General features: G+C 46.8%; 1 protein-coding gene across 11 annotated transcripts in view; it reads left to right on the top strand.

The window, feature by feature from the left end:
- The window catches only part of STAU2 (staufen double-stranded RNA binding protein 2), a 747,611-nt gene that overhangs the window by 461,916 nt on the left and 268,538 nt on the right, over positions 1-17,157 (top strand). For all 11 annotated transcript variants that reach the window (XR_010177886.1, XM_063923932.1, XM_063923926.1 and 8 more), the window contains one exon: positions 12,517-12,654. Coding sequence is in view for 10 of the 11 variants with exons in the window: in XM_063923932.1 (XP_063780002.1) it covers positions 12,517-12,654 (138 nt within the window). In the remaining variant the exon portion in view is untranslated. The remainder of the gene's footprint in view (positions 1-12,516; positions 12,655-17,157) is intronic.

Genomic DNA, 17,157 nt, shown 5'->3' with positions numbered 1-17,157 from the left:
TCGGCAGGTTCCATGCGAGGACTTTCCAATGGGACATACTAGACAAATGGTCCGGGTCACATCTACAGATTCATCAGCTGATCACCCTGTCCTCCAGGGCCAGGGTATCTCTCCTGTGGTGGTTACAGATTGCTCACCTTCTAGAGGGGCGCAGGTTCGGCATTTAGGACTGGATTCTGGTAACCACGGACGCGAGCCTCCGAGGTTGGGGAACAGTCACACAGGGAAGAAACTTTCAAGGTCTTTGGCCAAGTCAAGAGACTTGTCTTCACATCAACGTCCTGGAGCTGAGGGCCATATACAACGCCCTTCGTCAAGCGGAGACCTTGCTTCGCGACCTACCGGTTCTGATCCAGTCAGACAACATCACTGCAGTGGCTCATATAAACCGCCAAGGCGGCACAAGGAGTAGAGTGGCAATGGCGGAAGCCACCAGGATTCTTCGCTGGGCGGAAAATCATGTAAGCGCACTGTCAGCAGTGTTCGTTCCGGGAGTGGACAACTGGGAAGCAGACTTCCTCAGCAGACGCGACCTGCATCCAGGAGAGTGGGGACTTCATCAGGAAGTCTTTGCACAGATTGCAAGTCAGTGGGGACTGCCACAGATAGACATGATGGCGTCCCGCCTCAACAAAAAGCTACAGAGGTATTGCGCCAGGTCAAGAGACCCTCATGCAGTGGCTGTGGACGCGCTAGTGACACCGTAGGTGTTCCAGTCGGTCTGTGTTTCCTCCTCTCCCTCTCATCCCAAAGGTGTTGAGAATAATAAGAAAAAGAGGAGTACAGACAATTCTCATTGTTCCAGATTGGCCGCGAAGGGCCTGGTATCAGGATCTGCAGGAGATGCTCACAGAAGATCCGTGGCCTCTTCCTCTAAGACAGGACCTGCTGCAACAGGGGCCCTGCCTGTTCCAAGACTTACCGCGGCTGCGTTTGACGGCATGGCGGTTGAACGCAGGATCCTAGCGGAAAAGGGCATTCCGGATGAGGTCATTCCTACTCTGATAAAGGCTAGGAAGGACGTGACGTTGAAACATTATCACCGTATATGGAGAAAGTATGTTTCTTGGTGTGAGGCCAGGAATGCTCCTACGGAAGAATTCCATCTGGGCCGTTTCCTTCACTTCCTACAAACGAGTGAATTTGGGCTTAAAGTTAGGCTCCATTAAGGTTCAGATTTCGGCCTTATCCATTTTCTTTCAGAAGGAATTGGCTTCTCTCCCAGAAGTACAGACTTTTGTGAAGGGAGTGCTGCATATTCAGCCTCCTTATGTACCTCCGGTGGCGCCTTGGGACCTTAACGTGGTGTTGTTTCCCTTAAGTCGCACTGGTTTGAACCACTTAAATCGGTGGAGTTAAAATATATCACTTGAAAGGTGGTCATGTTGTTAGCCTTGGCTTCGGCTAGGCGAGTTTCAGAATTGGCGGCTTTGTCTCATAAAAGCCCCTATCTGGTTTTCCATATGGATAGAGCGGAATTGCGGACCCGTCCTCAATTTTTGCCTAAGGTGGTGTCCTCTCTTCATATGAACCAACCTATTGTGGTGCCGGTGGCTACGCGAGATTTGGAGGATTCCGAGTCCCTTGATGTGGTCAGGGCTTTGAAAATTTACGTGGCCAGAACGGCTAGGGTCAGGAAAACAGAAGCACTGTTTGTTCTGTATGCAACCAACAAGGTTGGCGCTCCTGCTTCAAAACAGACTATTGCTCGCTGGATCTGTAACACGATTCAGCAGGCTTATTCTACGGCTGGATTGCCGTTACCAAAATCGGTCAAGGCCCATTCCACTAGGAAGGTGGGCTCTTCTTGGGCGGCTGCCCGAGGCGTCTCGGCATTACAACTTTGTCGAGCTGCTACTTGGTCGGGTTCAAACACCTTTGCAAAGTTCTATAAGTTTGATACCCTGGCTGAGGAGGACCTCCTGTTTGCTCAATCGGTGCTGCAGAGTCATCCGCACTCTCCCGCCCGTTTGGGAGCTTTGGTATAATCCCCATGGTCCTTACGGAGTCCCCAGCATCCTCTAGGACGTAAGAGAAAGTAAGATTTTAACCTACCGGTAAATCTTTTTCTCTTAGTCCGTAGAGAATGCTGGGCGCCCGTCCCAAGTGCGGACTACTTCTGCAAGACTTGTATATAGTTTTGTTTACATAAGGGTTATGTTATAGTTTTCATCGGTCTCGAACTGATGCTGTGTTGTTTCATACTGTTAACTGGTTCGTATATAACACAAGTTATACGGTGTGAATCGTGTGGGCTGGTATGAATCTTGCCCTTGGATTAACAAAAATCCTTTCCTCGTACTGTCCGTCTCCTCTGGGCACAGTTTCTCTAACTGAGGTCTGGAGGAGGGGCATAGAGGGAGGAGCCAGTGCACACCCATAACTAAAGTACTTTCTTAAAGTGCCCATGTCTCCTGCGGAGCCCGTCTATCCCCATGGTCCTTACGGAGTTCCCAGCATCCTCTACGGACTACGAGAAAAAGATTTACCGGTAGGTTTAAAATCTTATTTTTTGATCAGTATGTGTAATTTTTATGGTGAATATCTATAGACAGAACTAAATATTTGTTGTTTGATTGCCATTCAAGGTTCTCTTTTTATAACATATATAGGCCCACATTTATGAAGCCTTGGAGAGTGACAAATTGCACAGTTATAAAGTACCAACTAGCCAGCTCCTACCTCATTTTTTAAACACAGCCTGTAACATGGCAGTGAGGAGCTGATTGGCTGGTACTTTATCACCGTGCAATTTATCACTCTCCAAGGCTTCATGGGCCATAATAGACTTATTATACATATGTGTATGTACTATGTAAAGGAGATTCTGATTGGTGAAGTGTCTGTATTCGATTGGACGTGATTTGGAAAGGCACACACCTGTCTATGGGGGTAATTCCAAGTTGATCGCAGCAGGAATTTTGTTAGCAGTTGGGCAAAACCATGTGCACTGCAGGGGGGCAGATATAACATGTGCAGAGAGAGTTCGATTTGGGTGGGGTGTGTTCAATCTGCAATCTAATTTACAGTGTCAAAATAAAGCAGCCAGTATTTACCCTGCACAGAAACAAAATAACCCACCCAAATCTATCTCTTTCTGCACATGTTATATCTGCCTCCCCTGCAGTGCACATGGTTTTGCCCAACTGCTAAAAAAAATCCTGCTGCGATCAACTTGGAATTACCCCCTATGTTCTGGTTCAGGATTTTTTTACTTAAATATATTTTCTTTTTTCGTTTTAATACATATTGGGGTATATGCAATTGCGGTCGAATTGCCGCAAAAGTCTAAAAACGGGGCATTTTCGACAAAAAAAACCTGTTGAATTGGATTCGACAATGCAATACAGTACTTTTCGACAAAAACCTGCCGTTTCAGATTCGACTTTTGGCAATTCGACATTTCTCAAATTCGACATGTCTGCAATGGTAAAAATGCTGCTTTTCGGCCAAAACTATTTTCAATTGAAGACTGTCGATTCGACAGCAGTGCTTTTCGACAGTCATTTCGTCAATTTCATTCCGCCTCATTTTACTGTCGTGAACTAATAAAAATTTTAAAAACATTTTTTTTGTGTTTTTTTTTTATTGCTAATAGCATATCTATTTATATTAAAAGGGATTATCTACTTGGTTTGTCTATTTAGGAGCCACAAGTTTTATTTAAAAGTTTTTTTTAAAGAATATTTTTTTTTTTTACTGACTAAGAGATCAGTGCATGTTTTTCAGTTGGGGGGGTGAAGAAAGTGTTAAAATTCCTGGAAAAAAATGCGTGGGGTCCCCCCTCCTAAGCATAACCAGCCTCGGGCTCTTTGAGCCGGTCCTGGTTGCAAAAATACGGGGGGGGGGAAATGACGGGGGATCCCCAGTATTTTAACAACCAGCACTGGGCTCTGCGTCCGGTCCTGGTGCCCGCAAATACGGGGGACAAAAGACGTAGGGGTCCCCCGTATTTTTAATATCAGCACCGGGCTCCACTAGCTAGAGAGATAATACCACAGCCGGGGGACACTTTTATACCTGTCCCTGCGGCCGTGGCATTAAATCCCCAACTAGTCACCCCTGGCCGGGATACCCTGGAGGAGTGGGGACCCCTTAAATCAGGGATGGGGAACCTTCGGCTCTCCAGCTGTTGTTGAACTACACATCCCAGCATGCCCTGCAACAGTTTTTGCATGGCCAAATAGCAAAACTGTAGCAAGGCATGCTGGTATGTGTAGTTCAACAACAGCTGGAGGCCCGAAGGTTCCCCATCCCTGCCTCAAATCAAGGGGTCCCCCCCCCCCTCCAGCCACCCAAGGGCCAGGGGTGAAGCCCGAGGCTGTCCCCCCCCATCCAAGGGCGGCGGATGGGAGGCTGATAGCCAAGTGTCAGAAAAAATTATATTGTTTTTTTTGTAGCAGAACTACAAGTCCCAGCAAGCCTCCCCCGCAAGCTGGTACTTGGAGAACCACAAGTACCAGCATGTGGGGGGAAACGGGCCCGCTGGTACCTGTAATTCTACTACAAAAAATATACCCAAATAAAAACAGTACACACACACACCGTGACAGTATAACTTTATTACATACATGCATACCGACATACACACATACTTACCTATGTTGAGACGAGGCTCGGTCCCCTTGTCCACGTAGAATCCACGGTGTACCTGTAAATAAAATTATACTCACAACAATCCTGTGTAGATTGGTCATCTTCAGAGTTTGTAATCCACGTACTTTGCAAAATAAAAAAACGCAAAACACGGACCACGCACTGAAAGGGGTCCCATGTTTACACATGGGACCCCTTTCCTCGACTGCCGGGGCCCCCCGGTGACTGCTGTCAAAGAGGGTCCCTTCAGCCAATCAGGGAGCGTTACTCACGGTCAACCGCTGACCACAAAGTTCCCACCATTGAATATAATGGAGCGCCTATGCGCCGCCTGACAGCTCAGACGCGCACAGCCAATCAGGAGAGTGCCACGACGTGGCATGGCTTCTAACTGGGGCAGAATGCGTCTCCAGACACAGTACACAACTGCGTCTCAGTACACTGTACACAGTACCCACACTGGCAAAAACAGCCTTAAAATGGTTTTCTCTCCATTTTAAGCAACAGATTACCCCAGCCAGTATAAAAAATGCGGGAAGATCGCTCGCCATTGAAGGGGTGGGGCTTCACTATGAGAGGATCCAGCAGCTCACCAGTGCCATTTTCCCTCTGCAGTGGACACAGACACTCACTGACAGGGACGCGCAGCTCCTCCGGAGAGACTCCAGATTAGCTCAGCGGTACCAGGGGGTCATAGCAGGGGGGGGGGGATTATTAGTGTACTAAGTCCCCTATCAGGGTACTTAGTCTGCGACCCGGGTAAGCTTGGCATTAGCGATAAGGGCGTGGTGGGGGCTTGTTCCAAATAACTCTGTGTTCCCTGAAGGGCTCTTTGTGGGTTAATTGTGCTCAACCTTTCCTGTGTGTGTGCGCTGTCACATTTACATTTTGTCAGGCAAAGAATGTGTTTCTTGTACAGCGGAGTGTTCCTCTTCACCAGGGGGCTCACTACTGGGTGCTCAGGGCAGTACACCTTCCCAGAATAGCGGGGCTGAACCGGAATGGGTTCATTCCATTAAAGGAATGATCTCACATATTTCTACAAAGCTATCCCGCAATGAGAAAGAGACGCAATACTTAAGACAGACTGGGGATGAGTTTATGAATAGAGACTCAGTCCCCAGACCAGCATCTCAATCCCCTCCCATTTGTCCGCAAAAACGATCTCTGGCCCATATCTTGCAGTCTGACCCTGACGCTGACGGGTCAGACATAGAGGAGGGTGAGGTGGATTTGGAGGAGGGGATGCTACTCCGTCACAGGGAATTGAGGCTCCTGCGTCAAAGGAGTTGAATACCCTGTTTGAAGAACCGTGGGTTACTCCTGATAAGAAATTTCAAATCCCTAAAAGGTTGATCTCATCTTTTCCTTTTCCTCTGGAGAATAGGAAAAAATGGGAAAATCCACCGATAGTGGACGCATCCGTCTCTAGGCTTTCACGTAAAATTGTATTGCCTGTCCCTGGTGCAGCCTCCCTAAAAGATATGGCAGATCGTAAAATTAAGACTACACTCAAATCATTGTACACAGCTGCTGGGGTGGCCCAAAGACCCACTATTGCATTTGCGTGGATCACAAAAGCCATTGCTAAATGGTCAGGTAACCTAATTGAGGGGTTAGATTCCTTTTCTAGGGGGGATGTTGTTTTACTCCTGCAGCATATACAGGACTCTGCGAACTTTATGATGGAAGCCATAAAAGAGATTGGTTTGCTTAATGCACGCACCACCGCTATGGCAGTGTCAGCACGCAGGGGCTTGTGGCTACGCCAGTGGACTGCTGATGCGGACTCCAGGAAAGGCGTAGAAGGCCTACCATTCACCGGAGGGGCCATGTTTGAAGACGAACTAGACAAATGGATCTCCAAAGCTACTGCGGGTAAGTCTACGTATCTTTCTTCCACAGCTCCCCCAGCCAGGAAAGTTATTCAGCTTCAAATTTACAGTCCTTTCGGACAGCCAAGTTTAAGGGAAAATGCAGAGGTGCTTCTACGGCCTCCAGAGGCACAAGAGGTAAACCACGCAAACCAGCAACTGCAGGTGTTCGGGAACAGAGATCAGGCTCTGCTTCCTCAAAGCCTTCAGCATGACAGTGGACTGCGAGGCCTGGAGGTCTGTCAGGTGGGAGCCCGACTACAATTCTTCAGTCACATCTGGTCAAGTTCGTGCAAGGATCCCTGGGTAATAGATCTTATTTCTCAGGGCTACAGACTGGAGTTCCAAGAGCTCCCACCTCACAGATTCTTCAAATCAGGCTTGCCAGCTTCACAAGAGGCAAGTATAACTTTACAGCATGCCATCCAAAAACTGGTACAGACTCAAGTCATTGTTCCAGTTCCACCTCATCTACACAACAAGGGGTACTATTCCAACTTGTTTGTAGTACCGAAACCGGACGGTTTGGTACGACCAATTCTGAACCTCTAGTCCTTGAACCAGTTCTTAAGAGTGTTCAAGTTAAAGATGGAGTCTCTGAGAGCGGTGATCTCAGGTCTGGAGGCAGGGGAATTCCATGTGTCCCTGGATATCAAGGATGCGTACCTTCACATTCCAATCTGGCCGCCTCACCAGGCTTATCTACGGTTTGCACTACAGGACTGTCACTACCAGTTCCAGGCCCTGCCATTTGGTCTCTCCACGGCACCGAGGGTGTTTACCAAGGTGATGGCAGAGATGATGTTTATACTCCGCAAGCAGGGAGTGAACATAATTCTGTACCTGGACGATCTTCTGATAAAGGCGCCATCCAGGGAGAGGTTGCTGGACAGCATTGACCTTTCAACCAAACTTTTCCAGGATCACGGGTGGATTCTGAACCTTCTGAAATGTCAACTAGAGCCAACACGGAGGCTCCCATTCCTGGGAAGGATACTGGACACTGAGTCGCAGAAAGTGTTCCTTCCATTGGAAAATGCATTGGTAATCCAGTCGATGGTTCGGGATGTCCTGAAGCCAACCCGGATATCGGTGCATCTATGCATTCGCCTTCTGGGAAAAATGGTGGCCTCTTACGAGGCGCTTCAATACAGAAGGTTTCACACAACACCCTTCCAACTCGATCTGTTGGACTAATAGTCCGGATCACATCTTCACATGCACCTGAGGATTCGTCTGTCGCCAAAAGCCAGGATCTCCCTTCTGTGGTGGCTACAGACCTCTCACCTCGTCGAGGGTCGGAGGTTCGGAATTTAGGACTGGATCCTTTTAACCACGGATGCTAGCCTCCGAGGTTGGGGAGCTGTCACCCAGGGGGTGCAGTTTCAAGGAAGATGGTCAAGTCAGGAAGTTGTCCTTCCAATCAACATTCTGGAACTCAGGGCCATATACAACACCCTTCTGCAGGCCTCTTATCTTCTTCAAGATCGAGCCATTCAAGTCCAATCGGACAGTGTAACGGCAGTGACGTACATAAACCGACAGGGCGGAACGAAAAGCAGAGCAGCAATGTCAGAGGTGTCAAGAATTCTCCTCTGGGCAGAAAAACTATGCTGTGGCGTTGTCAGCCGTCTTCATTCCGGGAGTAGACAGCTGGGAAGCAGACTTCCTCAGTAGACACGACCTGCACCCGGGGGAGTGGGGCCTTCACCCTGAAGTGTCCAGGTGCTTGACACGCCAGTGGGGATATCACCAAATCGACATGATGGCCTCTCGTCTAAACAAGAAGCTCAAGTAGTACTGTTCCAGGTCGAGAGACCCACAGGCAGCGGAGGTAGACGCTCTGACGACTCCATGGGTCTATCAGATGGTGTATGTGTTTCATCCACTTCCTCTGATCCCAAGAATTCTGAAAAGAATAAAAAGGGAAAAGGTTCAAGCAATCCTCATTGCTCCGGACTGGCAAAGAAGGGCCTGGTACATGGACCTTCTAGAGATGCTTCTCGAGGATCCGTGGCCTCTACCTCTTCGCGAGGATCTTTTGCAACTGGGCCCGTTCGTCTATCAGGACTTAACGCGGCTACGTTTGACGGCATTGAAGTTGAACGGCTGATTCCAGACAGACGAGTGATCCCTAATAAAGTTATCCCAACTATGATCCAAGCCAGGAAGGGGGTAACGTCTAAACATTACCACCGTATTTGGAAGAAATACGTCTCTTTGTGTGAGGGCAGAACTAATTCTGCTGTGGAATTTCACCTGGGACGTTTCCTGCTTTTTCTGCAGGCAGGTGTGGATGTGGGCCTACGTATGGGCTCCATAAAAATCCAGATTTCGGCCTTGTCTATTTTCTTTCAAAAACAATTGGCTTCTCTCCCTGAGGTCCAGACGTTTTTGAAAGGTGTTCTGCGCATAATACATCCATTTGTGCCTCCCACAGCACCTTGGGATCTCAGTTTGGTGCTGCAGTTCCTCCAATCGGACTGGTTTGAACCATTGCAAGAGGTGAACAGGATTTCGGCTGTCTGCATTGTCTGCTATTGGGATTCCGGCATCTGTATCCTGACCGCCGGGTCTGCATCCTGTAGCGAGGTCTGTATCCTGACCACTCTGGTAACATTTCTTTCCATTGCACATGCACCTTGCCTATATGATGGTTTCTCCCAATGTGGAACCTCTGAAGAAATGCATCGTCCATGGGAAGACTGCGTCTTCATTTGGTATTCACTATTCATGTAGGTCACATCGTCCGGAAAATGCCTGTTTGTGTAGGAATATTAACAAGGTCATGATCATACAGTGGCAGTTCAAGCAGATTCGTACACCGTGTCATTTTCTGCCCCCTGCATTATCTCGGCCACACCATCTCCGCCCTGCATCTCTCAGCCACACCGTCTCCCCCCTGCGTCTCTCAATCAAACCATCTCCCTCCTGCATCTCTCAGCCACACCATCATCTCCTCCCTGCATCTCTCAGCACACGAACACCTCCCCACTGCGTTGTCTCTCAACAAATAATCATCTCCCCCTCTGCGTCGTCTCTCTGCCACGCCATTATCCCTCTCTGCATCGTCTCTCAGCACACCATCACTCCCCTGCACCATCTTGTTTTCCCCTGCATTCTATGTCCTTCCCCACTTCATTCTTTGCCTCTCTGTGTATCCCCACCCCCTTATTGTATTCCTCCCTGTTTGTCTCCCCCTTCATTCTATGTCTTCTTGTGTATGTCTCTCCCCCCTCCTCACCTTCAGCTGGCCAGGTAGGTGAGGCCAGGCAGCAGGCTAAAGCGGAGGGAGCGTGACGTTGGTGTTACTGTCACGCTTGCCTCGCGATCACGCTCACGGCAGCCCTAGCAAAGTGGAAGGCTGAGAGCTGCTGCTGCAGCAACGCCGCCGAGCACCACGCGCCTTGCTCGGTGGCTCAATTGTAACAGATGGGCGGCTGCAGTGCAGCGTGGGTGGTGCGGGTATGATGCCGGTGCCCCCCCCCACACACACACACACACACTGCTGGGCCTGCCAGGGCACGAGAACTGCTCGCCCCGCCCTAGTTAGGCCTTTTCTCCTGGGAGATTTGTATTGTGATGTTGAGTTCACCTATTGGAGTTATACTATCCCTCACCTTGGGTGTTATTTCATCATAGTAAATGGATCACACTTTTGTTCTTTTTCTGTACAATATGAAATGGTCTTTTCTGGAGAAAGGAAGAAACTGATATACTGAATGCTTTGGATGTTACATCAATACACTTGTCCTATTTAAAATCTGTAATGTGATGTGGCGATGATATTATTGTATCATTTCTTATGCTTGTGTTTAAGTGAGTGGCAAAAAAGGTATCATTAACTGTACTGTTCATTCTAGCACCCTGCACCTGCCACAACTTGTGCAGTTCCTCTCTCCTGCATGGTGTGTCGCTTTCGCCTCTGGTGCTTCTAGCACACTTCTGTCAAGTGTGATAGAAGCACCAGAGGCGAGAGCGACACACCATGCAGGACAGAGGAACTTCACAAGTTGTGACAAGTGCAGTAAGCTAGAGTGAACACTACCATATTTCATGTTCAAAAATTGGGTTAGCGGTGTGCCCTCAATTGCTGGTTCTGTACAATTATTGTCACCAATGTCTTTTCAGTCTGTTGGGAGGTGGATTATGTGGCTTAATACTTATCCTGAATAACATTATTCGTTCACTTGTTGCCAGCATAATGAAATGGGAAGGAGATATGGGGAAGATTTATCAAAGCTTGGAGAGTAGTAAAGTGTAGAGAGATAAAAGTTACTTTACTGTTTTGAAAAAATGATAGGAGCTGATTGGTTGGTACTGTATGTCTATAAACTTTTTCTCTCTTCAAGCTTTGCTAAATCTCCCCCTATGTGACTGACTGTTTTAAAGATTGGTTTAGAAATACCAGTGGTTCTCAAACTGTCCTCAGGACCCCACACAGTTAATGGTTTCCAGGTAACCCGGCAGGTGCCCTGGGTATCATCAGCTGTCACATTTTAAAAATCCAAAGGGGACCTGAAAATCGTGAACTGTGTGGGGTCCTGTGGTCTGTGCTATATGGTGGGTGTGAAAACATTAATTGAAACATCTTGGCATTTTCTTTGGAAAAAAAAAAAATTTGGGAGGACTGTTTTCTACTAAACTTTATTGGTTCTTTTCATATACTACACTGCAAAAAATGTGTACAGTAGCGTAAAACCAGAGATGAAGGCTAACAACATTAAGAGCGCAATCCATAGCCAGGTTAAGGGGGGGATGCAGGGCATACTGTACCTCGAACCCCCCTCTGTCAGGGCCCCCCCGGCAAGAGAACACTGACATCACTAGTTTTCTCGCTTATGCAGCAGCAGAACCAGCAGCCAGAATGCGAGTAGGACAGTATGCAGTGCAGGCAGAGACACAGGAGTATCAGATTTCATGAACTACCGATGGAGCTTCCCGACCAGAGGAGAGATAGGAGGGTGGATAGAGCTGTAAGTGACACAGGGTGGGATCCCTGTGTCACTTACAGCTCTCTCCACACCTGTTTTCTGAATCCTGTGTAACTTGTTATCTAATGAGGGTCTAGAGAGACACACACACACACACACTCCTCCTGAGTCCTGCCCCAGTATGTAAGCAGTACAGAGACTGCTGCTATTTTTGCATGTGACAAGATAAATTATAGATTTAATTTTTCGATGTGTATGTTAAGGTTGTTTAAGTTGTCTTTGTTCAACTACAAGAAAGTTTTATAAAATAGTTGTCTTTCAATTAGGTGTTTAGTTTAAATCTAATATACACCATTGGGCTAAATTTAATATACACAATCCATACATCCCAACATGACCCATTCCAGGAGGGACAAAATGCTCTCTACCTGGAATTCCTCTTAAGTTATGATTGCAATCACCTGTGTTGAACACCTTTCTTATCAATTAAATAGTTCAGCACAGGTGACTACAATCATTTATTAAGAGTGAAGTCCGTGTAAAGAGCATCTTGTCCCTCCTGGAATGGGTCATGTTGAGAGGTAAGCACAATCTTATGGCGTCCAAACACTGAGCGATTCACAAACGATGCAACATCGTTTAGCGATTTCCCTTGAACGCCTGGCCACCCCCTACTGACGATTTTGGAAAATAGTGGTTTTTAACAAAGGATTTATCATACAATCTCTAAAGACTTTTACAGACGTTGGCAGAACTTGACTGCAGCAGGTAAGATCAGAGGATACATCATACGAGTTGCGGGGACGCGCATCAGATCGTTATCATTAGAAGAGAACATATGATTTGCACTTTTGTGAACAATAAATCGTTATAATTTATCGTTTTCGTCCAAATTGACAGTAAAATAGCTCAGTGTGTGGGCACCTTTATATACAGCACCCCCCTCCACCGGGGCCCCCCTGTCTAAAGTGCCCCGGGCACCCCAAAAGCTTAATCTGACCCTATCACAACCCCCTTATTTAAGGGCACTTGGCACAAAACCTTTTATATTAACTGTGTTACTCCTTTTATTCCTGAGACTCCGTTACCATTATGTTGTTGCATTCATTTAGGCTTCCCCAGAATATGGCCAGGGGATGAATCCAGTCAGTCGCTTGGCTCAAATCCAGCAGGCTAAGAAGGAGAAGGAACCAGAGTATGTATTGCTGTCGGAGAGAGGAATGCAACGGAGAAGAGAATTCATTATGCAGGTAGTGTATCAGATTTACCTTTCTTTCAGCCAATTCACTTGTGAATGTTATTGCTGGGTTATAAAAGGAAGATATATAAAGTTACATAGACATAGATTAGTGCTGTGTTCTTCAAATAAAAAAAGTGGTCAACACGTTAAGTTTTGACTATTGATGTCTACCAGTAATGCAGGATGTGGAGAAACGTTAATATTTTACTATGCACACTAATTATTTAATGCAATAATCCTTCAGGGAAGGTTTATTTTTAATTTAAACAGCAAGTGGTTCTCAGAATCTGTGCCGAGATCAGTATGAAATACCTACAATCAAAATCTCGACAACAATTGACTGACGGTCAAAATCTCGACAAGGTCAAAATACTGACAAGGTCAAAATACCTATATTTCAAATACCAACAAGATCAAAATACTGACAAAATGACGACAGGTCAAGCACACTATCATATTCCACCTCCAGGTCCACTGGGATGATAAAGTATGAACAAGTCGATTTCAATTAAAAAAAACAAAAAAAAAAACAGGAAAAACTCATGTCGACTTTTTGACCTCGTAATTTTAAATGTCGGTATTTTAAATGTCGCTATTTTGACCATGTTGGGATTTTGACCATCGGTCAATGGTTGTTGGGATTTTTACCGTCGGTATTTTGATTGTAGATAAATTGACCACATCCCTCTGTGCTCTGCTCCCTACTTAATTCCCACCAAAAGTAGCCCACGGGTCCAGCGTTTGGGCCAGAAACAGGGTTTTTCAGATAGATTACGTTTGGCCACCAGTAAAATAGTAGAAGGCAAGTTAGGTCTCTGGCAGAGAAATGTATTTGTTATGGGGACCCTATAACATATGTGGCTGACTCTGTCTTGGTCGTTTTTCAGTTGTTGCAAGAACATGGATATTTATAGCAGCCTGAGCATGCATCATCAGGGGAGGATGGCAAGTGATCCATAGGATCCCTCTTTAAAAGAAAGCCTGGTTACAGTAGCCCATAGGCTACTATAGGCTCCATTTTCCAGAGCTTGGTAACTTATGGGGTCTGCTTTGTAGTTGGAAATGGGAGGACCCTAATCCTCTAGCCCAAAACTCTAATACTCTATTCCTAATACTCAAACCCTTTAACTAACCTTAATACGTTTACCTCAGCTCTAACACCCTAACCCTAAAGGGCAGACTGGAAGAATCATGTGGTTCTTATATGCCTGCAAAGTCTATGTTTCTAAGTTTAGTAGATTTTTAAGCATTCACCTGATGTTTCTTAGGTACACAACAGTGATCGCGATCGTTCAACTATCGTGAGACTATTTCCCTTCAACTTCCTGGGAGTTGGACAGGCCTAGGCTCATGATTTGGCAAAAATGGTGCATTTGTGTCAAACGATTCTGACCCGACTTCAATCCCATGCATGTTGATACACAGAACACCAGGCGACCGTCTTGCCAATTGGCCTGAAATGTAAATAATGGGTAGGACTAGCTGAGGGGGTTTAAATAGCAGCAGACATTTTAGGTCTCAAATGACGCAGGTCGTACGATGCAAACACACACGATCGGCACCCACTTGGAGGTCGGATTGAGGAATTATAACTGCAGTAGGTCTGGATCTCCAATGCGACATACGAGCGACGGGTACGCGCATCGGAATCTGCAAAACAGGTACGAATCGGCACTTTTTCCACTAGATTGCGTCGAAATCTGGGCTTTTTACACAATGTTGTCCTGGTGTGTACCCATACTAAGCTATCGTCCTGCAAATGATTGTCCTTTTCAAAATCTCTCTGGAGGTTTTTACAGTATGGATGCCAGTTACTCAGGCAGAGGCTCAAAGCTGTGAACATATTATGCGAAGGCAGAGAGTGGGAGGAGTTGACAGGAGCTTTTAGGGAACACAGAGTCGATCTAACTCAGAGAAGCATTCCAAAGTTTATCTGCTCACTATTCTACATGACTGTGGTTGCCATGGAAGTCCGAGATACTACAGAATACTACGGAATTAGAACTCCTTAATAGCAGTGTGAAGAAACCAAAGGAAAATTGTAAATTCCTGTTCTTATACTCTGTCATAGTAATTTATGTTTTAAAAATAGTCTTCTTTAATTAGTTACATGTTAGTCATTAATGATTATTTCAAATTTTTTCCGGTTTGACATTAACAAGCAAACACTTTTGGGATGTGCGCATACATCAACACAAAAAACTGCATAACAAAGGTATACACATTGTTTATGCTGAAAAATAAACTGAAGTCTTGCTGAATGTGTGGAAACTGCATCAGATTCGCATGAGCAGTTTGGTCACATGACCTCCACCAAAATCCTGACCCCCACTATCCCGACTAACAGGGACAATTTCCACTCGTGGGTGTCAGCGTAGCGATCCCGCAAGGGGCTTACCGCACTCACCCCTGCCGGGATCCTGACGTCGGTATGCATACTACACCCGTTGATAGGTCCACACTGGTTAGTAGAAAGGTTGGGACCTTTACAGTGTCAGGGATTACTACATAACTTACAATGAGATTTATCTTACGTCCTAGAGGATGCTGGGGTCCACATTAGTACCATGGGGTATAGACGGGTCCCTCGGGAGCCATGGGCACTTTAAGTTTTTAATAGTGTGGGCTGGCTTCTCCCTCTATGCCCCTCCTACCAGACCCAGTTTAGAAAATGTGCCCGGTGGAGCCGGTCACAGCTAGGTGAGCTCCATAGGAGTTTTTCTAGTTTTATTATTTTTTATTAGAGTTAGATACAGGGAGGCTGCTGGTAACAGCCTCCCTGCTTCGTGGGACTTAGGGGGGCGGAGTAGTGTCCAACCATCTGAGGTTAATGGCCACTATCTCCGCTGACAGGACACTGAGCTCCTGAGGGTGGTGATCGCAAGCCCCTGAGGCGACCGCTCTCACAGCATGCCGCCACCCCCTAACAGAGCCAGAAGACGTCGGTGGTGAGTAGGTTGCCGGCGACCCGTCAAGCGGGGAACCGGTGAGTATGGCAGTATCGGGGTAGGAGCGCAGCGGGAAGCTGCGCTCCGGAGGGCTCAGAGGTACTGCTGTGCGGTGCTGTGAGGAGCGCCCTGGGCCAGCGCAATACCCTTACAACTGGTCATCTGGGCTATCAGGGAAGCGTTTCTACTGCTAGCGATGTCTTTACTTCAGGCCAGTATAATCCTAAAGTGCAGGAAGATGCGCCATGACAGGGGGTGGAGCTTCTCAGAGCGTATCCAGCAGCTCACCAGCGCCATTTTCTCTCTACAGATCCTACACAGAGACGCTGACAGGGAGCGCTGATCCGCCACATAACTCCAGCTATCCTGTGCGGTACCAGGGGGTTATAGAAGGGGCGGAGAGAGTGTTAGTCACTATTTTACACTGTGTAGTCTATTAAGGTTGCACAGTCAGCGCCAGGCTTTTATGATATAACTGCCTACTGGGGCGCTGTGTGGGTGCTGGCTCCATTAACTGTGTCTCTCTGAAGGTACCTAGGGGGGGAAATTGTGTCTGACAATTTCCTGTGTGTGTGTGTATACATATTTCTCACATTGGTGGTCATTCAGAGTTGATCGCAGCAGCAAATTTGTTAGCAGTTGGGCAAAACCATGTGCACTGCAGGGGGGGGCAGATATAACGTGCAGAGAGAGTTATATTTGGGTGGGCTGTGTTCAAACTGAAATCTAAATTGCAGTGTAAAAATAAAGTAGCCAGTATTTACCCTGCACAGAAACAAAATAACCCACCCAAGTCTAACTCTCTCTGCAAATGTTATATCTGCTACACCTGCCATGTACTCAGGAGTGTAATGTCATGTCTCAGCCTTCTGAATCCGTAACGTTGTGGGTGGCTTTAATTAAGGGAATGATATCACAGATTTCATCTAGGATAGCTCATAATGAGACTGAAACTCAGATTTTGAAAAAATCTGTAGAGGTTTTGTCTGTTTCTGTTTTCACAGCCTCCTCAAACTCCCCTGGTATATGCCCAAAGAAGCGCGCTCTTGCCCAAATTATGTAAGTCTCACGGATACCGTCTCCGATACGGGAGACGGTGATAGGGATATGCTGGGGGGGGGGGGGGGGGGTGAGGTGAGGCATCCCTTGCAAAAGGGATGCAGCTCCTGATTGAGGCAATTAGGGGTGTGTTACACATTACTGACAAGGTACCTGAGCAGGGAGAGGAGGCTTACTTTACAGAAAATAAGAAAGCCTCCCTGACTTTTCCTGCGTCTAAAGAATTAAACGCATTATTTGAAAAATCCTGGAAAAACTCTGAGAAAAATTCCAGATCCCAAAGATGGTTCTTGTGGCTTTTCCCTTTCCTGAGGAGGATAGGAAAAAGTGGGAACCCCCCCTCCCTATAGTAGACGCTTCTGTATCTAGACTGTCTAAAAAGGTGGTTTTACTGGTCCCTGGGTCTACCGCGTTGAAAGAACTGGCAGACCGCAAGATTGAGACTACGCTCAAATCCATATACACTGCTTCAGGCGTGGCGTTAAGGCCCACTATTGCCTGTACAT

This window comes from Pseudophryne corroboree, chromosome 5 (assembly GCF_028390025.1).
Source record: "Pseudophryne corroboree isolate aPseCor3 chromosome 5, aPseCor3.hap2, whole genome shotgun sequence".
In the NCBI taxonomy this organism is placed as follows: Eukaryota; Metazoa; Chordata; class Amphibia; order Anura; family Myobatrachidae; genus Pseudophryne; species Pseudophryne corroboree.
The sequence above is the reverse complement of the archived record's forward strand: the minus strand, read 5'-3'. Positions and strand labels throughout refer to the sequence as shown.